This window comes from Cherax quadricarinatus, chromosome 9 (genome assembly GCF_038502225.1).
Source record: "Cherax quadricarinatus isolate ZL_2023a chromosome 9, ASM3850222v1, whole genome shotgun sequence".
Taxonomy (NCBI): domain Eukaryota; kingdom Metazoa; phylum Arthropoda; class Malacostraca; order Decapoda; family Parastacidae; genus Cherax; species Cherax quadricarinatus.
Genome location: NC_091300.1, coordinates 13,324,504 through 13,347,555, shown reverse-complemented (window position 1 = coordinate 13,347,555; position 23,052 = coordinate 13,324,504). Strand labels below are relative to the sequence as shown.

Sequence of the window (23,052 nt, the reverse complement as noted above, 5' to 3'; positions counted from 1 at the left end):
AATCATTTATAGCAAGGAGAAAAAGTGTTGTGCTTAGAACACATCCCTGAGGGACACCTTCAGCTTGGACGAAGTCCGGGGAAAGAACATTATTGACTCGAACACGGAAATGTCTGTCAGTTAAAAAGTTCTTAAGGAAGGATGGTAGATTGCCTCGGAGGCCTAAGGAATGGGCCTGGGCCAAAATATTATACCTCCAAGTTGTGTCATATGCCTTCTCAAGGTCAAAAAATATGGCAATAACCGAGTGATTATTCGCAAAGGCATTACGAACATACGTATCCAAGCGTAGTAAGGGGTCTATGGTAGAACGACCCTTACGAAAGCCATATTGACTAGCGGAGAGACTGTTGTGTGTCTCTAAATACCACATTAAACGTGGATTTACGAGACGTTCCATCACTTTGCAAACTGCACTAGTAAGAGCGATGGGGCGATAGTGGGAGGCATCATGTCCTGTAGTACCCGGTTTGCGGAAAGGGAGAACAATGGCAGATTTCCACAGCTGGGGAAGAACTCCTTGTGCCCAAATAAGATTGAAGAGGTGTAAGAGGACTACAAGGGCTGACCGATGTAAATGTTGTAACATACGAATATGAATGTCGTCAGGCCCAGCTGCCGATGATCGGCAAGCTGAGAGCGTTGCCTCCAGTTCTTGAAGTGTAAAAGGCACATTATACTGTTCTTCTCTGAGAGAAGAAAAGTCCAAGGGTACTAACTCTCTGGCAGACTTTGAGGAAAGAAACGAGGGGCATAGATGGAGCCCTCGGGAAATACGGACCAGATGTGTGCCAAGTTCAATGGCAACGTCGAGAGGGTTTGCTACATCAACACCAGCGACCCGTAGAACAGGAGCTGGGTCAGGAGAGTATTTACCACTCAATTTCCTCACTTTTTTCCAGACTGCACTCATAGAAGAAGCAGAGGTCATGGTGGAAACATAGTCTCGCCAACAAGTGCGTTTAGCTTCACGGATGACACGGCGAGCGATCACACGCTTCTGCTTAAAATCAAGAAGTCTCTCAGCGGTTCTATTGTACCGGTACCTGCCCCATGCAGTACGTTTCAAACGTACTGCACGAGCACAAGCAGGAGACCACCAAGGCACGCACTTCTGAGAATGCCTGCCTGAGGTTTGGGGTATAGAATGAGAAGCTGCGGTATAAACTGACGTCAAGAAGATGTGTAGGAGCTCATCAATGGAGGATGAAGAAGGAACCTCACTAAAAGCAGTGAGGTGTGAGTAAAGATCCCAATTTGCCCGATCAAATTACCAGCGAGGGCTACGGAAAGGTGGTGAATAGGAAGGAGAAGTAAGAATGATCGGAAAATGATCGCTGTCATGTAAGTCTGGTAGAACAGACCAGGTGAAGTCTAGTGCAGTGGAGGAAGAGCAGACTGATAGATCGATGCAAGAGAGAGTATGAGTACGAGGATCAAAATGGGTGGGAGTACCCGTATTTAAAACATGGAGGGGGTGAGAGGCGAGAAAAGCCTCCAACTGAATGCCACGTGAGTCACAATGAGACCCCCCCCCCCCAGAGGAAATGGTGGGCATTAAAATCACCAAGTAACAGAAGTGGTGGTGGTAAGGATGAAACAAGAAAGGCAAAGTCTGGGATAGAAAATGCTCGAGAAGGAGAGAGATATAAAGAACATATTGTAAACCACTTATTCAAGTGGATACGGGCTGCAGTGTAATGCAGCGAGGTATGGACAAATAGTTGACAGTACGGAATATCATTGCGTAGAAGAAGGGCACTTTCATTAAAGGTCCCATCTGAGAAAGGATCCGAAGAATACAATAAATTATAGCCTGAGATAGGTTGGAAAACAGCCGAGTGTAATTTTGGTTCTTGTAAGCAAGCACCAACAGGGGAAAACCTGGAAAGCAACATCTGAAGCTCACCCCGATTACCCCTGAGGCCGCGGATATTCCACTGTAAATAGGCCATGATTGGCGATGAAGAAAATATCAGGAATCTGTAGGTAAAGGCACCTACGGACTAGAGGGGTTAGAAAAGTCAACGTGTGGTGGCATTGGAAGACGTTCAAGTAGCGAAGGAACGGAGCGTTGCGAAGAATGGGGTTGTGAAGATGGAGGAGAGGGAAGAGAAGGAACAGGAAGTGAATCAGTGTCCATTGAAGGTTTAGTCTCTGCAATATATTCTGAAATGGCTTCAAGTGTTTCTGAATTCAAAGATGTATGGGAGACCATATTGGAGATAGAAGGAGGAGGGTGAGTAAAGATTGGGACTGTAATGGACTGTACCAAAGTAGAGGGGGAGGGAAGAGTGTAAGGGACTGGAGATGAAGTGTGGGGGGGGACAAAAGAGGCAGAAACCTGGGAGGTGGCAGAAGAGGGAGAAACTTGGGAGGGGACAGGGGTGAAAGGCATAGTACGAGGAGGAGGGTGAATCTCCACACTTGTAATAGAGCCAGAGAGAGGGGAAGAACTAGGTACAGAGACTGGAAAGGTAAAGTGTGGAGGTGGAAGAAGGGAAGGAAGGGGCAAAGAAGATTTGAGCAATGTGGATTTTTTGGACTTCTGAGTAGAGGGGCGATTGGTATTAGGTGTCGTACGAGGTCTTGTCGATACTGGGGCTTGTGAGGAAGGACGCAAAGATGTGAGAACAGACTGAGTTGTAGTCGGGACGTCAGAGCCAAGGACAGCAAAAGGATTAGATGCCGTAGTGGCTATGGGAGGGGTAACAACAGAGGAGGCTGCAGAAGATGGGACCCCAGAAGTGGGGGGATGTTTGGAAACACGAGAATAAGAAACACGGGGTAGTCTCCCTTGGAGGCGGATTGAGTAACTGCCATAGCATAAGGGAGACCTTCTGCCTCTTTGAGGCAACGGATTTCACGTTCATTTAAGTAGACCTGGCAACGGCGGGAGTACGAAGGGTGAGCTTCATTACAATTAAGGCAAGATGGAGGTTGACTGCAAGATGTATTAGAATGGTCGTCGGCACCACAGACTGGGCATTCGGCCATAGATCTGCAATATTTCGCTGGGTGACCAAAACGCCAGCAATTTCTACATTGTTGTGGTGTAGGTATCACCTTTCGAACTTGTAACCGATGTCCCGCGACATATACAGAGGACGGGAGTTCTCGGCTGTCAAAAGTTAAACGAGCCACATTGCAAGGGTAACGTCTCTGCCCCCGGGCAGGAAGGACATAAGTGTCTACTTTGAGGATTGGGAGATCCTGGAGTTCCAGCTGTTCAAAAATGTCATTGCCACATGACTGGAAATTCTGTTGGACTATGGTATGGGGCAGAATGACAGTACCACTACAAGAATTGAGAGAAAGATGTTTTTCAATAGTGATAGTAGTAGTATCGATATTCGAAAGGAGAGAAAGATCATGAGCTTGGGTAGCATTCTGGACAGTGACGATGCGCGTACCGCTCTTGAGAGCATGAAATGAAATATCTCTGCCAACATGACGCAGGAGCGCTTTGCCAATACTATGGTCAGAAAGGTAGGCAGAAGAAGAAGTCGGTCTTAAAGTAAAGAATTTAGTCCATTGTGTGGTCCGAAACTGAGCGTGGAGAGGGAGTGCTTGACGTGTCGGTCTTTTCCGAGTAGAATGGGAAGGTAACAAAGGAGCATCATCAGGAGATTGACGTTGGCGTTTAGGAGTAGGACCGGAGTTGGTCCGGCGTGAAATGGGCGGGCGATTCGAAAATTGCCGTACCGTAGAGGGAGAAGCCGGAAGCATAGTCAAAGGAGAGTGGAGTTCAGACAAATCGAAGGAGTCAGTCGAAGTCCCGGTACCTGAAGCGGGTGAGGAAACAGCACCAGCAAGAGGTACAGGGGCATCAGGAGTGTCCGAAGAGTGGTCTAAACACAAGGCAGGGTCAGAATGGGGTGCGGTATCAAGAAGGGGCCCGGGGGTAGTGGGTTCATGGACTAGGGCTGCCATGGTTAGGTTACTCCTTTGCTTTTTGCTTTTAAGAAAAAAAAAAGAAAGAAGAAAAGAAAATAAAAATAAAAAAAAAGAATAAAAAAAGGGGGGAGCGGGAGGAATAGTTCCCAGGAGGAATGAAAGGGCCGGAAATCTCCCTCCGCGCCCAAGAGGACCTCAACACCGCTAGTAGCGCAGATGCAGCATGGAACCCGTGCCATACCCTACCCTTCATGCCAGTAAACCAGCAATCCGGGATAGCAACCTCACATCTGCCGAGCTACCTCGGTGGACAAAAGAGAGGGCGGCCGGATATCCACCACAAAGCATACCTCCTTCGGCCACCACTCCTGGAATCCGAAAGGTGGCTTCCAGAGATACACCCGTCGCCCGAAAGACACCCAAAGCTACTCCGGGATACCGGAGAGGGATCGGGACATCCCCAGGCAATCCAGATTCCACGGCAAACTACGCCACCGCCAAGAACCTCAACGGAATGGGATGGACCCCGGTGTCCTTTCCCCTACCTAGGAACTAGCGCGCCTGTGGGAGAAATCCCAAAGGCCAAAAAGAGGAAGGGCAAAAGGGAGGGGTGAGGAGGAGGAGGAGGAATGGAAAAAGAGGAGGTTGGGGAGGATGGGATAGGGGAGGGGAGAATGGGGGGTAATTAGGTTCGGTCTGAGGAAGAAGACCGACAGGGCTAATTCCTCAGACCAAGAGCCTCTTCACCACGCCAAGGAGCCCCCCTTGAAGAGGAGTAGCAGTGGCAGACATCATGAAGCAGCAGTGGCAGACATCATGAGGTAGCAGTGGCAGACCACATGAAGCAGCAGTGGCAGACATCATGATGTAGCAGTGGCAGACAACATGAAGCAGCAGTGGCAGACATCATGACATAGCAGTGGCAGACAACATGAAGCAGCAGTGGCAGACAACATGAGGCAGCAGTGGCAGACAACATGAAGCAGCAGTGGCAGACAACATGAAGCAGCAGTGGCAGACAACATGAAGCAGCAGCAGCAGACAAGAAGCAGCAGTGGCAGACATCATGAGATAGCAGTGGCAGACAACATGAAGCAGCAGTGGCAGACAACATGAAGCAGCAGTGGCAAAGTGTAGCATTAAGAGTGTAGCAATTAAGCATAGCATCAAGAGTGTAGCAATTAAGTGTAGCATTAAGAGTGTAGCAATCAAGTGTAGCATTAAGAGTGTAGCAATTAAATGTAGCATTAAGAGTGTAGCACTTATAAGTCACTCTGTCTGATTTTTTGGGGTTATCCTAGGTTCTCTACACATGTAGTCAGGAGCAGGAATGGCTGCTGTGGTGGCCCTATAAACCCCAACAACAACAACGGCCACTGTCACCACCACTAGCCACATAGGTAATGACATGTATTTTATTCATTCTAGTGTATATTTCATGTTTCTATGTTATTAATATTGTTTATTATGTCATATTACATGAATTGTGATAGATAAATAAGCCGTAGAGTTGATATTAGGGAAAATTTTGAAGTATTTTCTCATGCCTGGAATTCCACTGGAATAAATTAATTCCATTTCATTTAATTTAAATGAGGAAAATTGACTGCAAATGAGCAAATCCAGATGCGAGCAAGGCCATGGAACGGACTAAACTCATAAGTAGAGGTTCCACTGTATCTATACCTTGCATACAGTGATATTTATTCTCAAAATACATTTTTTCTGAAAAAAAAAAAATATTGCTGTATTTCTTCCATGTATGAAGCTAATGATACTGTATGAGCCGTGTATTTTCTCCATGTAAGAAGCTAATGAGATTTAGTAGTTATGCGGGACTTCTACACTTACATATATTTTAGCGAGTCATTGCAATATTCTCATGCTATGATCACAATCTTAACTGCAATATTTTCAATTAGAATTCCTGATCAGAATAACTGAATGAATATTTGCAAAATTTAGTTGCAAACCTTGCATTTAATTAATACTTCACTACTATTTAATGTTCAGATTATCATAAGAAAGGACTTAAAATTTTTATAGCAGCATGTTCTTTTTTAACTATAACTATCATATTTGTGACAAGTTACTTCACTTGTACAGTAACTCACAATACTATTAAGCCTTCTGAAAATATTAATTAATATATGTCCTGCACTTCAATTATTTCCATGTTATAAGCTTTACCGCTTTTTCTTTTTCTTTTTCTTACACTTGGAAGAGGAACTTGTTCGTGGGTTTGGACTGGCTCCCACATCACTTTCACTTGTTGCTGTTTTCCTGTCATCAGTGCTCGATTCTCCACGGTCATCCCCACTTGTTTCACCACGATCATCTGTGCTTGTTTCATCAGTTGCAGATGAGCGACTACCTGATGTTGGGACAACAGTTGAAACAACTATGCGCCGCCGTAATCGAATCTCCTCATCTTCATCTGAAGTATCATCTTTAAATGGAAACATTTCTGAAGTCCTACTGGGCCGTGATCGTGAATGCGTACGTGTTTGTGTTTTGGTTTGTACACGAATGTTATCATCTGAAGAGTATGCTTCTTCTAGAGCTCTTGCAAGATCATTATCATCATGCAATGATCTTAGGAGTGCTTCTGGCTCATGACTGCTCCCTTCTTTGTTCTCTTCATCTGCTTGTAGCTCAAAGTCTTCTAAAGTTTGTATGGCTGACTTTTGAGCTTCTTGGAAGTCTTCAGCTTGTGGTTCAAGAAAACCATCCCTCTGCAACTCATCAAAGTCAAGTTTTTCTACAGGTGGTTCATGGTACTCTTCTGCTGCATGAAAATAATCAGCATCTATATCAATATCTAAAGGAGTATCATCAACCTCTGGTTTATTATTGGATAATGCTTCATCATCCTGTCGAGACTTAGTTTTATTATATACATGAACAGTGGATTCAGAAATGTCTATCAAAATTTTTTGAGAGTCGGATAAATGAGATGCATCAGGCTGAGGTGGATGTTCATTTCCCAGAAGTGGTTTATTTTTCTTTTTTTTCTTTTTTTCTCTTTTATTCTCTGTTGATAACCAAAGATCATCTTCAGATGTAGTGGTGGAAGGTGGCTTCATAATTTTATTTCTGAATCCCCACGATGATTCGCCATGTTTAGTATCTGGTACTGAAGCAGTCGATGATTTACCTAAAGGTGGATACAAGTCCTCTTGTGACACACTAGAATCCTCTGTCACAAAACTCTTCACAGTTGTGCTCTTCATTGAGCTTCCTGACCATACATTTGCTGTTTGTAATTCAGATTCTTTATTACTCATATCTGCTGACTCTTTGCAAATACGGTCTTCTGTTTCTAAAGATGAGGAGTCGCTATATCTCCTTAAATTATCAGGTTGATCAGTAGAAGCTACTGATGATGACAGAGATGTCCTGGTATTACAATTTGCACTACTTGAATTTGTTGATGGTGCCAAACTATCCACTTCTGGAGTAACCGTTTTTTCTGTTATAGTACTTTCTGCTGATTTGAGTACTTCCTTATTTGATGCTGTTGATATTTTTCTTGACATCAAATGTACAGATGACAGCCGTGGTTCATTTGTTAATGCTGGGATACTTGCTGAGCTTTTAGAGCTAATATATCTCGCCTCTCTTGGTGATACCGAGGACTCCCTATCTACTATAATGGGGACTACTTCAGGTTTATTGATCTGAACAAAGTCTGGACTGTAGCTGCTAGATTTTGCCTCAGGCCTGTCAATAGGGACCCACACAGAATCTGCCAATTCTGCCACTCTAAAGCCAGTTCCTAAAGTTGAAGATAGTTCTTCAGCAGAAGACGTCAAAGCTCGGTTATCTTCTAAGCTGGGAGTCCTTTGAATATAAGGTGAGGCTCTAGTTGAATCTGGGCCAGTCACGGCCACCTGATGCAGGCGAGTTGTAACAGCCTGAATCTCCTCTCCTACATGCGAAGATGGCCGTGATGAGATTCGCGATACAGAGGGTGAGGCCGTGGATGACAGAGCTCGTCCTGAGGATGGCCCTGGGGGATCACAGCTAATGTCCATCACATCAGTCATGTCCAAAGTAGAGTCATGGCTGCCTGCTCCATGCGATGTTAGGGCACCATCCTCACCTGCGGACGAAATAAGACCGCTCACCACCATTCTTTGCCACTCTCTTGAGAGAAAACTTAGATCTACACAGTCCTTAGAAGAAGAACTTATACTATGTCCATGCCATCATTTGTATGTGCAGGAAAACTTAAGACTACAAATGTCTTGGTAAGTTCAAGTAAGGGTATTTCTTGTAAGTACTGGAGTTCTTCACAGGAAATTGAGTTCATAAAACCTCAGTTATTCTTTCTGAAATCTTATTAAAAATATTAATACCTTGACCTCCTAATATACAAATATTTTTTATTCCTCAGCATTTATCTTGCTCTCTTCAAGCTGGCTCAGCTCTACTCTTCATTACTTTTAGCATTTCTTAACCAGTGATGAAATTATAAAGCCATACTGTACCTCAAAAACTTTATTTGTAACATTTCTGTATTAGTTTCCTTTTCTACGATGGTTAAACTGTCATAGGAGATCTTAAAAGAAAATTATCAATGTAACTTCAATCTAAGGTTATATATATAAAACACAATATTCTGCAATTAAAGTAGTATGCATATTAATGTTCGCATTATTTTCAATGACCACAAACCATTACAAAATGAAAATTAGTTTTTATTATTATATAAAATAACACTACAATGTATTCATATTTCCAAAAATACTATATGAAATCCAAGAATAACTCAAAATCACTTTACAGTTTTAATATAAAAACTTGAGAAAACATTACTAGTAGCACTGTACAGTACAAAATATATATCGATAGTATCTTTTTGGGGATTTTCTTTCTTTTTTGGGTCACCCTGCCTCGGTGGGAGACGGCCAACTTGTTGAAAAAAAAAAAAATCTCTAATACAGTAATAGTATAACTGATAAAATACAAAATTTACTGAGCATAATCCTTTGCAGAGTCTCTTACTCAAATCCCTTCACAAGCAATCCCTTCATGCCGGTGAAGGGGTTTCGATCTAAAGAATTTAATTATTAAATTTAAGTGGGAAGCACTAAACCCAGAGGGGTCATACAGTGCCTGGAGAATGGGAAGCAATCAGGTTCGATATAAGGGGAAGACACATCCAATTCACTGGATTACGAGTCCCTCACAAATATCAAGGAACCTGCCTTGAGGAGAGCCAAGGAATTAGGACTACCCTCCCCATCACTGGATCGAACCAGAAAACCATATTACGTACCTTACAGATTCAGCATTTCCCCACAAGTATATTATTAATAATCTGATATTGAAATGCTGCCATGAATAGATTATACAGGGAATGTCATGAACGCAGAAGCCATGAACAGAAATATAGTGTAGTGAATAAATAATAAAAGGAGTTAGGTTCATGAATTAGGTGGTCGAGTGATGGCTTAAAACACTTCCTGTTTCTTTGCCTTCTCCTGCTCCTCCTCCTCATGCAATGAGCAAATATTATATGTAAGCTGCACACATCATAGTCAAGAGCAACTAGTACAAGGGTATATACACAACCTATTAAGCCCAATGCTTCTAGTTTGTTAGATTCATACAAACTACACTGGACACACATCACAACCATATCACACCAACCCAAAAAAATGGTTAGACTATACATTATAGTCATGCATGAATCATCCTGCACACATCATACACAAAACACACATACCAAGTACAATGGTGCCTAACAGTTGTGGACCGAGGCTCTGAAGTGAGCAGAGTCGACGATATAATGGGAGCATGCCCTTGTCACCTAAAGATAACAAAAAAAGTTTTTTGCATGAGCCACCTATAAGTCTACTTAAAATATATGCCATCGACAGCACATGCATCTTCGCACATAGAACAATAATAATTCTAGTCTAGATACACAATATTTACTATTATGCATTTGCTGGAAACTAGGAAATCTTATTTTAAAATAATACATGGTAATTCTAGTTAAAACATGTTATTAAAAGTACATGCACGAAGACACAAAAAATAATAAAAATAAAGACGATATGGATGCATTATATTCATTATTATGTATCTAGTGTAAACAAATTTAGCTAAATAGTAGTGAAAGAAATGCAGTATAAGTTTTTCTTCTTTTAATATCAAATGTATTCCATGTGATATTTTCACATTTAAAATATTTCACAATATTACAAATTTGTTTAAATTTGATAACATTATAAGACTGAAAATGCATATTACTGACCAATCAAATATGGTAATTGATCATTTTTATCAGCCTATGCATACACCCATGGTCTACAAATATTTTCCATATTTAATGCTGTATCATTATTTTACCAATCTACTCTTGATACACACACAAAATGAAGTAAAATGCCAATGCAAGACAAATTAAGATACTGTACTTCCTGATAATCATTATTTTATTTTTAATAAATTTATTTATTTTACAGTAACAAGCAGGTTAAGTCACTGTCGCTGTGTACAAATTTGCAAATAAAATATAGTAGTGTGCGTGTCCCACAATTAGCTGGAGGATCATCCAGCCTTCACCAGTCCTTGCACCCCCACAAATATAGTGATTCACACAAAGTCCCCTCTAGGGAGGTTCCTTGATGCTGGTGAGGGGCTCTTGATTTAAGGAAATGGACCTGTACTCCAAGTCCTTGAATTGAGTCTTAATACCTTCCATTCCTCCCCCTGGCACAGTATGACCCATAAGAGTTTAGTGCTCCCCTATGAATGTAATAATAATTCACACAATATGAGTCACTTTCTCAAACATGCATGCACAGGTGATTATTTTATCAAGTAAATTATAAATAGAAAAATAATTCATGGTAAATAATCTGCTCATTTGAGAGGAGAGTGAGTTCACAGTAAATGTACAAGAATGCATCCTTATGATTAGTTGCCCAAAATGCATTGCATAATTAGTGGCTCTTTTTGTGTCTACCAATGTTTTATTACATATAAACTACATTATTTGTACTGCATAAAGAAATAAAACTGGATTGTATTGTCCTGTATTAAACCAACAAAGCCAGAATCAAGAAACCCCATTCATAAAGAACCATTTTTACATGAATTTATCATAATAGCAAGGTTATTAGTCAGACCTAGTTCCAGAACTGGAAGGTTGAATACAGTGCCTGTACACTGAAGGATGGGTGGGTATATTGTGGTTTGGAGGATCATTTAAACTATATCTGTGCACTTTTAGAGAGATAGGTAAGAGAATAAGTTATTGAATTTTTCCTTCTGAGTCTCCCTGCCTCGACTGGAAACAGCTGATGTGTTAAACTTAAAAAAAAAAAAAAAACAAGGTTGTCTTATCTTGCAAAATTATACAACAAACCATTAAAGACATACTTTTCTCCTATTAGTTAAAAGAAGCCTAAATGCTTTATATATTCTCAGTCAGAAGTTGAGACGTACATTTCCAGTACACAAAATCTGTTTTTACCTTTGGTAAATACTTTCTCATCCTAAGCTAATTTTTTTTAAATTCTCAGTCATTATTTGTGAGGTCCACTAACATTTTCATGGGATGTCTAGGTGCAAAACTTTAATTCATCTGGTGAATGCAATAAATGCTGCGATGGGAGTCCACAACTAATAAACTTAATTTTTCCTGCACAGTTTACATAGTATTTGAAACTAAGTAAATATGAGCACTCATCTTCAACTTAAATTTAAACACTCAGTCAAGAAACTGACAACAAAGCAACCATAAATTCATATTTTTTCTATTCAGTTTTGTAGCAACTAAGGCATATGAGGGTATGCACTGTTTACCTAGAGATGTGCTTGCACAAAAAGATTTTTCTATATTCTTTTTATTTCTTTAAGAACAACATGTTTAACTATAGCTTTCTGGGTAACCTAATGATATGGAACATGACTACACCCAAATCTGACGTAAGGAAGGAAAAATTCATGCACAACTACTAAAGGTAGAGTTAAGTTTACATCAAAAAATATTTCACATCAAACCAGAAATCATACAATATATAAACTAACCATTTATGGCACTTTATCATCAATTCTTCATTTGTATATGTGCATTCTAATTAATCTTAAATATAATTACAAATCATGCTTGTAGGTGTTCCCAATAAATGAAGTTTTTCTGGAACTTTAAACACAATCAACCATAATGACATTCGAATGAACATGGGAACAAAATAATATACAGTAGCTTCATGTTTGGCAACCCATTACAACAACGAAAAATCTTACACATACTCTACAGATATAAGCCTAACTCTGCTATTGCCACTGCAAATATTTGCTGTGCTGCTAAATTCTGGCCACTTGTTTAGAATACACCACTATTCATCATAGAGTGATGCATATAAGTACAGTATTGTATGTCATAGTACAATACTGTATGTTAAAATGCAGCACTCTGTCATCATACATCTACATTTATCCAATTAGCAAACCCATGTTCCTCAAGTTTTCAACATTTACACAGCAGTCATACAGCCACATTTAAAATAAAAATAAGAGAAACACTCACCAGTATCACCACGATGAACTGAATGCTGGGTGTCCATCATAGCATCTGCGAGGTCATGTCTTAGCTGCATCATCATGGTCTCGGGATCAAAGCTGTCAGAATCCCCACTATATCTTTCCATGAGTCTTGGTGACTGATCATGACTACCAGCTAGAAGGTAAAACACAGCAAGACAATTAGCAAAAATGTTGGTCAACAAGAATCAGCTTTAGGCCCCCTTTATCCATAATTTACATTAATGACCTTGAAGGAATAAAAAGTGACAAAAGTAACTTCACTGATGATACAAATATACGCTAACAAATAAATTCCGAGGAATACCACTGATCTTTGGAATAATTTTAACCAGCTGATGTTGTGTTCAGAAAGACAGCAGAAGTTCAATGTGGATAGGTGCAAAGTTCTACTCCTCGGGAATGAAAATAACCAATACAGAATGTGATAAGGGGCTTGAGACTTATGGTAAGCAAGATCTAAAGCCCAAAAGGCAGTGCCTGAACATCCATAATAAGGTTAACAGACTGCTTGGATGTATACTGAGAAGTATAAGTAACTGGAGTTCATAGGATATTCTAAAGTGTTCCACATCAACAGTAAGGCCTCATTTGAATTATGATGTGCAGTTCTGGTCTTCATACTACAGAATGAAGATCAATACATTAGTAAACATAAAGAAAACAACAACAACAACAACAAAATAATTCTACCGTATGAGGAACTTTTTCTCCATGGGGTACTGGAACAGAATTCTTCCTCCAGAAGCTGTGTGTGTCATAAAAGGTGACTAAAATGCTGGGAGCGAAGGGCTAGTAACCTCTTCTCCTGTATACAGTGGACCCTTGACATTCGATACTAATCCGTTCCTGAGAGCTATCGAATGTCGAAAATATCGAAAGTCAAATTAATTTTCCCCATAAGAAATAATGGAAATCAAATTAATCCGTGCAAGACACCCAAAAGTATGAAAACAAAAATTTTACCACATGAAATATTAAGTTTAATGCAATAGAATAATTACAGTAACAACAATAACAATAGAATAATAACAATAGAATACACTTGCCTTTAATGAAGATCTGGTGATGACTGATGGGATGGGAGGAGGGGAGAGTGTCGAAGTTGTTACTGTTTAGAAGGGGAATCCCCTTCCATTAGGACTTGAGGTAGCAAGTCCTTTTCCGGGGTTACTTCCCTTCTTTTAATGCCACTAGGACCAGCTTGAGAGTCACTGGACCTCTGTTGCCGTTCCTTTAAGATTTGTCTAAAATGGGCCATAACATTGTCATTGTAATAGTCACCAGCACAGCTTGCAATAGCTGTGTTAGGGTGATTTTCATCCATAAAGGTTTACACTTCAACCCACTTTGCACACATTTCCTTAATTTTTGAAGTAGGCACAATGGAGTTCACAACTGGCATAGGCTTCTCAGGGTTAGCCCCAAACCCTTCAAAATCTTTCTTAATTTCCATACTAATTCTCACCCTTTTTACCAGAGGGTTGGCACTAGAAGCTTTCTTGGGGCCCATGGTGACTTATTTTGCAGAAACAAGCACCAAAAACAGTGATAATATGGAATGTACCGACTGTATCCTTAGTCCTTAGATGCGCGCACACTGGCACACACAGGGCAGTTCAGGCCACACGTGGACACGTCTCGTACGAATCGTATCGAATGTCGGGTTTTCCATCGAATGTTGAGGCAAAATTTTTGCATTAAAATGCATCAAATGTCGGATTTATCAAATGTTGATGGCATCGAATGTCGGGGGTCCACTGTATATTACTGAATTTAAAGAGAGAAACTTTTGTTTTTCGTTTTGGGCCACCCTGCCTCAGTGGGATACTGCCGGTCTGTTGAAAGAAGATGAGGAACTTTTCATACGAAGAGATTGAGAGCCCTGAATCTACTCTCTTGAAAAAACAAAGAATGATGGGAAATATAGCTAAGATATATAAATAAGAAACAGACATAAATAAAGGAAAACTAAATAGGATACAGAGGACAGCTAGCCAAGAAAACTCACAATAATGTATTTAAGTTGGATAATTTCAGATTTACAAAGGATCAAGGAAAATACAGATTTAACAATACACTGCAGACAGTGAAACAAACTGTTGTAGTCATCACTCAACAAGATTGAACCCAGTTCAAATTCAGTACAATAATGTAAGAAACTGATAGGGTACTTATCAATCTCTGGATACCTTGTCAACATAAAATTACTAGATTCCAAGGTTGTATTGTATAGGAAGTGTTCAAACATTTGAACTGAGGCTGCAGCCGACAATCGCACCATGAGGCGTTTCTCTCAATGCCTCTTTGACTCGGCTGTCTTATGGCCTCAGTAGCAGCTCTTAGTACATTAAGCACATCTACAACTATCTTTCATAAGTAATTGCAAAGAAAAGACATTACTAAGGCATATTACTGTCAGTGCTCATCTCTCAGCTGGGAGCAATATTCAACTAGGAGACATGGAGGATGGCAGAGAAGAAGAAAAAAAAAAAGAGTATGGGGAAAGTGAGGGAGGGAACGGGAGAGACAGGCAAGTCAACTTCTTTCAAGTATAGTGCATAGTTATGAATTTCATTCCCCTACCCCATCCCTAAAAATAAGGAATTAGAAAGGAAACAAAGTTCAGAGAGTCTCTAAACATAATTTTTTTCTTAACAAACCTTCTGTCTGATCCCTATGTAAGTAGTTAAGGATGAAGGGTGACTGTAATATAATGAAGACTATTCAATGTACTGATCATTCACAAAAAAAAAAAGTATGAGAGAGATTAGTCAATGTATTAAAGATTTGAGTTCAGTTTTTTTTTTTTTTTAACACATCAGCCATTTCCCACCAATGGAGGGTGACCCCAAAAGAAAGAAAAACCCAAAAAGAAAGGGAAAAAAAAAAAACATTTACCATTCAATACTTTCACCATCACTCATACATAATCAATGTCTTTGCAGAGGCGCTTAGATACGACAAACTGCCAATATCCCAAACCCCTCCTTTATAGTGCAGGCACTGTACTTCCCATTTCCATGACTCAAATCCAGCTAACCGGTTTCCTGAATCTCTTCACAAAATATTACCATGCTCACACTCCAACATCAGGTCCCAAAAACCATTAGTCTCCATTCACTATTATCTAACATGCTTACACACGGTTGCTGATAGTCCAAGTCCCTTGCCCATAAAACCTCCTTTACCCCCCTCCCTCCCACGTTTTCGAGGAAGACTCCTACCCCGCCTTCCTTTCATTACAGATTTATACGCTCTCCAAGTCATTCTACTTTGTTCCATTCTCTTTAAATGACCAAACCATCTCAACAACCCCTCTTCAGCCCTCTGACTCATACTTTTAGTAACTCCACATCCCCTAATTTCCACACTACAAATTCTCTGCATAATATTTGCACCACACATTGCTCTTAGAGAGGACATCTCCACTGCCTCCAGCCACCTCCTCGCTGCAGCATTTACAACCCATGCTTCGCACCCATATAAGAGTGCTGGTACCACTATACTCTTGTACATTACCTTCTCTGCCTCCATGGATAACGTTTTTCATCTCCACAGATACCTCAATGCACCACTCACCTTTTTAACTTCATCAATTCTATGGTTAACCTCATCCTTCATAAACTGATCCACTGACAAGTCAAGTCCCAAATATATGAAAACATTCACTTCTTCCACACTCCCTCCCTGGAAAGTGTTCTCCAGGTTTTCTTTTATCTAAATCGTTTGATACCCTCATCACCTTACTCTTATGTATGTTCACTTTCAACTTTCTGCCTTTACACACCCTCCCAAACTCGTCCACTAACCTTTGCAACTTTTCTTTAGAATCTCCCAAAAGCACAGTATCATCAGCAAAAAGCAACTGTGTCAACTCCCATTTTTTATTTTATTTCCCATAATTTAATCCCGCCCCTCTCCCCAACACCCTAGCATTTACAGTGGCACTTCAGTTTTCATGATTAATCAGTTCGAAAAACTCTGACAATAAACCGAATCGTACGAAAACTGAAGCAGTATTTCCCATAAGAAATAATGTAAATCCAATTAATCCATTCAAGACACCCAAAAATATTAACAAAAAATACATTTTATAGAGAATAACTACAGTTTTACATACAAACTAGGGCATACAAAAACCGAAGTTCCACTGTACTTCTTTTACAACCCCATCTTTAAATATGTTAAACAACCATGGTGACATTACACCTCCCTGTCTAAGACCTACTTTTACTGGGAAGTAATCTCCTTCTTTCCTACGCACCCTAACCTGAGCCTCACTATCCTCATAAAAGCTATTTACTGTATTTAGTAACTTACTACCTATTCCACACATTTGCAACATCTGCCACATTGCTCCCCTATCCACTCTATCATATGCCTTTTCTAAATCCACAAATGCAATGAAAACTTCCCTACCTTTATCTAAATACATACTGCTCACATACATGCTTCAATGTAAACACTTGATCTACACATCCCGTACCCATTCTAAAGCCTCCTTGCTCATCTGCAATCCTGCTCTCTGTCTTATCTCTAATTCTTTCAATAATAACTCTACCATACATTTTACCTGGTATACTAAGTAAACTTCTTTCTTTCTTTCAACACACCGGCCGTATCCCACCACGGCAGGGTGGCCCAAAAAGAAAAACGTAAGTTTCTCTTTTTAAATTTAGTAATTTATGCAGGAGAAGGGGTTACTAGGCCCTTGTTCCTGGCATTTTAGTCGCCTCTTACAACACACATGGCTTACGGAGGAAGAATTCTCTTCCACTTCCCCATGGAGATAAAAGAAAATAAACAAGAACAAGAACTAGAAAGAAAAATAGAAGAAAACCCAGAGGTGTGTGTATATATATGCTTGTACATGTATGTGTAGTGTGACCTAAGTGTAAGTAGAAGTAGCAAGACATACCTGAAATTTTGCATGTTTAAGAGACAGAAAAAAGACACCAGCAATCCTACCATCCTACAGGGTTCCGTTTTACACTCATTTGGCAGGACGGTAGTACCTCCCTGGGCAGTTGCTGTCTACCAACCTACTACCTTAAACTAAGTAAACTTATTCCCCTATAAATTTTACAATCTCTTTTGTCCCCCTTCCCTTTATATAAAGGAACTATACACCCTCTCTGCCAATCCCTAGGTACCTTCCCCTCTTTCATACATTTTTTATTATTATTTTTATTATTATTATTATTATTATTATTATTATTATTATTATTATTATTATTAACACATCGGACACTTCCCACCAAGGCAGGGTGCCTGAAAAAGAAAAACTTTCATCATTCACTCCATCACTGTCTTGCCAGATGCATGTTTACACTACAGTTATAAAACTGGAACATTAACACCCCTCCTTCAGAATGCAGACACTGTACTTCCCATCTCCGGGACTCAAGTCTGGCCTGCCGGTTTCCCTGAATCCCTTCATAAATGTTACCTTGCTTACACTCCAACAGCACTTCAAGCTCTAAAAACCATCAGTCTCCATTTGCTCCTGTCTAACATGCTCATGCACGCTTACTGGAAGCCCAAGGCCCTTGCACACAAAACCCTCTTTACTCCCTCCCCCCAACTTTTCCGAGGTCGACCCCTAATTCGCCTTCCCTCAACTACAATTTGTATACTCTCAAAGTCATTCTATTTCATTCCATCCTCTCTACATTCCAAACCATCTCAATAACCCCTCCTCAGCCCTCCAACCACTCCAACACTATATCTCCCTCTGCTTTTATCATTTCTACCATGATACCAACAGCTCCAGCTGCTTTACCCCCTTTCATTCTCCGTAATGCCTCATGCACCTTCCCCACACTCACATCCTGCTCTTCTTCATCTCTAAAAGATGTTATACCTCCCTCGCTAGTGCATGAAATTACTGCCTCCCTTTCTTCATCGAAATTTAAAAGTTCCTCAAAATATTCCCGCTCTCTACCCAATACCTCCAGCTCCTCATCTACTAACTCCCCTGCTCTGTTTTTAACTGACAAATCCATTCGTTCCCTAGGCTTTCTTAATGTGTTTATCTCACTTCAAAATTTTTTCTTATTTTCAGCAAAATTTCTTGACAGTGCCTCTCCCACTCTATCATTTGCTCTCCTTTTGCACTCTCTTACTACTCTTCACCTTTCTTATATTCTCCATATACTCGGTCCTTCATATATCACTTCTGCTTTGTAAAAAACCTCTCATAAGCTACCTTTTTCTCTTTTACTGCACCCTTTACCTCATCATTCCACCGATCACTTCAATTATGCAGTGTTATTAATGAATCTATGCAATTAAACTAATTCTGAAACCCCAAGATGACTATATTTGTAATTAATTTATCTATGAAACCAGTTATTTTTATATAGCTAGACTTGAGTCCTGGAAATGGGAAGTACAATGCCTGCACTTTAAAGGAGGGGTTTGGGATATTGGCAGTTTGGAGGGATATGTTGTGTATCTTTATATGTATATGCTTCTAAACTGTTGTATTCTGAGCACCCCTGCAAAAACAGTGATTATGTGTGATTGAGGTGAAAGTGTTGAATGATGATGAAAGTATTTTCTTTTTGGGGAGTTTCTTTCTTTTTTAGGTCACCCTGCCGACTTGTTGAAAAAAAAAATGAACAGAGATTACAAAACAAACTCTTTCAAATGAACTTAACACACAAAAACCTAAGTAAAAGATATGAGATTTTCAACAATACAATATACATTTAGTCAGGTAGTTTGTAAATAAATAAAGGAAGGAAGGAAAAAAAAGAAGAGAAAATGCAGTTTAAGAAAACTGAGCAGCTTTATTAATGTCATGTGAAATGTTATCCTTCTTATTATTTTTAAACTGCATCATCAAATTACTCACTAAGTGAACCAGCTTCAATCAACACTGGAACATTTGCACCCCCAGCACCAGGCATATTAACAGGTGAGGACCTGGGAGGTCGGTCCATCGAAGAGCTGGAGATGGGGGTTCCCTCGTAACCTCCCTGGCCACTGCCTCCACCATAACCTGACCCCACACCAGGAATTGACTTGAATGTGAACTGTGGACCCATCCATAGCCGCCGATGTGGCCCTGCGTGTGTGTGAATCTCCACCTGGATAAAATGACTGTCAGACTGCAGTAATAGATTGAAATATTATTCTGTTAACTTCTCTTAACAAATAAATTCTTGTGTTCTTTACTAAAGATGTTAATAAACACATGGTAAGACAAAAAATTTTCTTAAATATACACAAAAATATATATATAAAAATATGTAGTTAACAGTGGATCTCTAGTTTGTACTAAATTAATTTTATGCACAATCAACAAAATATGTAAATTCCAATACTTAGATAAAAAATTAAATGTAAAAGCTGCAAGCTTATGACTTGACCAAAGAATGAGAAGAAAGGGGTTAGGCCACACAGAAGGCTACTTAGTAAACTGGAGAAGCAAGCCAAGAAAAAAGGTATTAAAATGAAAAAGGAAATACAGTACAGTGGACCCCCGCATAACGATCACCTCCAAATGCGACCAATTATGTAAGTGTATTTATGTAAGTGCGTTTGTACGTGTATGTTTGGGGGTCTGAAATTGACTAATCTACTTCACAATATTCCTTATGGGAAAAAATTCGGTCAGTACTGGCACCTGAACATACTACTGGAATGAAAAAAGTTCGTTAACCGGGGGTCCACTGTAGTTGAACAATAGAAAACAGTCACTATAAGGAATGAAACATCGGAATTACAAGGTTCCAAGAAGTGTACTTCAACACAGTGTACAAAGGTATAAATTCATTTTCCCTAATTATATTCAACTTCATATTCCCTTAAAAAACTGAATGAACTGCCTACAACAACAGTTGATGATTTTCAAGATTATTCAGAAAGCCTGAAGGTTACAATTAATGCATTTTGCAGTTATAGCATGAGTAAATAAATACTCAAATGAAAAGTAAAAGTATAATGAATCCAAGTTCAAAATACAGCAACATAACTATGAAGAAGCTGCATAACAACAGGCATGTTCTTTTTTATTTCTTAGGAAAGAGAGAATTTTCTCCAGCCACATGCCATTTATCATGTGTAATTACCATAGGCACAAGACAAAAATCTAAAACAAGAAATATTTACCTGGGCCATCCATCGTTCCTCTGGGTCATCATGGTCAAAGGAATGAGCTGGTGAGAGCGAACGTGGCCGAGTAGGAGACAGGGGAGCCAAAAGCGGAGATTTCATGTCTAATGGTGGTCTCAGTTCAACACTAGTGGATTCCCTAACCAATGCCCACTGAGCACTCGCATGAACCTGAGGTATATCAATGTTTTATCACTTGCTTAGAGCAATACAACATAGAATAGTTATAGCTATTATCTATTGCAATGTGGAAACAATCTTTGTAAAAACAAAGCAAAACATAACATCAAGAACCTATTAACACTTTCCAAAGGTAAATGAAATTTAGGAGGATGGATGTTATGTTTATATAAATTACTATAGTTTTTCTTGTGATTTTTAACATGTGTTTTGCAGGTATAAGAATGTAAGAATAGAGGAGCATTGTTTTATGACTTCTGGCCTATGCTAGGTAGGCCCTGCTCACACCAAACTATTTCCACTCATATTTTTCTAACCCATTTTTCATGCTACCCTAGACATTAGCTTCAATGATGCCACTTGGCAGTTTGTTCCACTTATTTACAGCTCAATTACAAGTATGTTTATTTATATTTTTAGTGCTTAAAATATAAAGTACGTATTTCCTTTCACTATAAAATGGCCCCTCTTAGGTACATTTGTCTGATGGCCTTAGTATAAACTGTCACTTTGGTTGTGCATTACACTTCAGCACTTTCCAATTTTCCATAAAAATTTCAGAAAAACCTGCTACCACATGATAAACATTGCGGTGGTTAACCCTTTCAGGGTTTTCGGCGTACTAGTACGGCTTATGCACCAGGGTTATTGACGTACTAGAACGCCTAAATTCTAGCGCCTTCAAATCTAGCGAGAGAAAGCTGGTAGGCCTACATATGAAAGAATGGGTCTATGTGGTCAGTGTGCGCAGTATAAAAAAAATCCTGCAGCACACAGTGCATAATGAGAAAAAAAAACTTTGCCTGTGTTTTTGGATTAAAACAGAGACTTTGCAGTGTATTTTCGTATGGAATTTATGGTTGTATTCTAGTTTTCTTCGTCTCATTTTATAGAATGGAAGACATATTACAGAAATTGAGATGATTTTGATTGGTTTCACAATGAAAAGTACCTTGAAATTGAGCTCAAAGTAGCAGAAATGTTTGATTTTTGCCAAAAGTTCAAAAGTAAACAAATCATGCCAAGCATCCAATACACATCAACTGGTGAGTCTAATATTCTTTCACAAGTGCGCTGATATTATTTATACCATTTCTATACTAATGCAGTAGTCTGCATAACAGTAAATCTTTTATTTTTTGTAAGAATAAAAATTCAAAGTGGAAAGCAAAAGAAATATAAGAGGGGCCTAGGGACGTGACTAACAAACAGAGAACTTGTTATTTTAGTGCCAGGAATGTCTGTCTTGTTTATTCTGGACCCTATTTGGAAATTGGCATCTTCTGAAATTTGTGTGAAATTGGCAAAATTGCCAAATTCTAACCACTTTATTAGATAATTGAAATTGGTAAATGGGTGGTTTCTTGTACTCATTAGATAGAAAAAATGGAGTTCTAGTGAAATAAATATGATTTTTGTCGACTATTACACAGAAATTGGCTGAAAATAGAGTTCAAAGGGGACAAAATCGCCATTGCGTAAACATCCATAAGTTTTCCATCAAATTTCATACTTTTGGTGTCATTATGATCGGGAAAAGATTCTCTATCATTTCATAAGAAAAAAATAATTTTTTTTTTTCTGAAAAATTTTCGACCCTGAGAACAAGTTTAGGAGAGAGCCTCTCGACCCTGAAAGGGTTAATGATACATACTGCCAAAACAAAGTACTGCATATGTACTGCAGGAGATGACACATAATACCATAACAAGGAGTTTATACAACAGGAATTTATACATAATTGAAGCTGCCATTTTTTTAAATGATAAATATAAAAAACCAATATGCAGAAGCCCTTATTTAAATTCTGAAAAATTTTGAAAAATAATCTCATGCACAACCCAGGCAAAAAAATTTTTTTTACCTCTAATTCAATAGGAGAGTCTTCTGTCACCTTGTCTTGGGGTATACCAGCAGCAGGATGAGGCTCAAGATGATATTCCAAGAGGTTACCATGATATGCCATTACAAAAAGCGAATCCATTGTTCGCCTTTGTTTGTCACGAGGTACGGTTGGTGATCCAGCAAGCCAGCCACGGGGACTTCCAAATACAGAAGAAACCTACCAGACATGTAAGAAACTAGAAATGTTGAGATTCATAATTAAGCACAGTTCAGGCTCCTAATTACCTTATATAGCTTATATGCCCAATTTGCTACTTACGACTCCAAGACTCACTAATTAAATTTTTATTTCAATTTATCAGGCATATCTCCGCCTCCCACCTTCAAAATGGGAAACCCAAAGTTTCTTCATCATCACTCAATCATTACTTAGATTTCCTA

General features: G+C 39.3%; 1 protein-coding gene across 3 annotated transcripts in view; it reads right to left on the bottom strand.

Moving 5' to 3' along the window:
- Window positions 1–4,011: 4,011 nt before the first annotated feature.
- Window positions 4,012–23,052, bottom strand: part of LOC128686230 (BCAS3 microtubule associated cell migration factor-like) — a 98,332-nt gene continuing 79,291 nt past the window's right edge. For 2 of the 3 annotated variants that reach the window (XM_070083246.1, XM_053773074.2), the window contains exons 12-17: window positions 22,631–22,828; window positions 20,584–20,757; window positions 19,325–19,559; window positions 12,449–12,598; window positions 9,632–9,715; window positions 4,012–8,002 (exon numbers count right to left, since the gene is read on the bottom strand). In XM_070083246.1, coding sequence (XP_069939347.1) covers window positions 6,084–8,002; window positions 9,632–9,715; window positions 12,449–12,598; window positions 19,325–19,559; window positions 20,584–20,757; window positions 22,631–22,828 — 2,760 coding nt within the window. In that variant the 3' untranslated portion in view covers window positions 4,012–6,083. The remainder of the gene's footprint in view (window positions 8,003–9,631; window positions 9,716–12,448; window positions 12,599–19,324; window positions 19,560–20,583; window positions 20,758–22,630; window positions 22,829–23,052) is intronic. The other variant, XM_070083247.1, reaches the window with a different exon arrangement.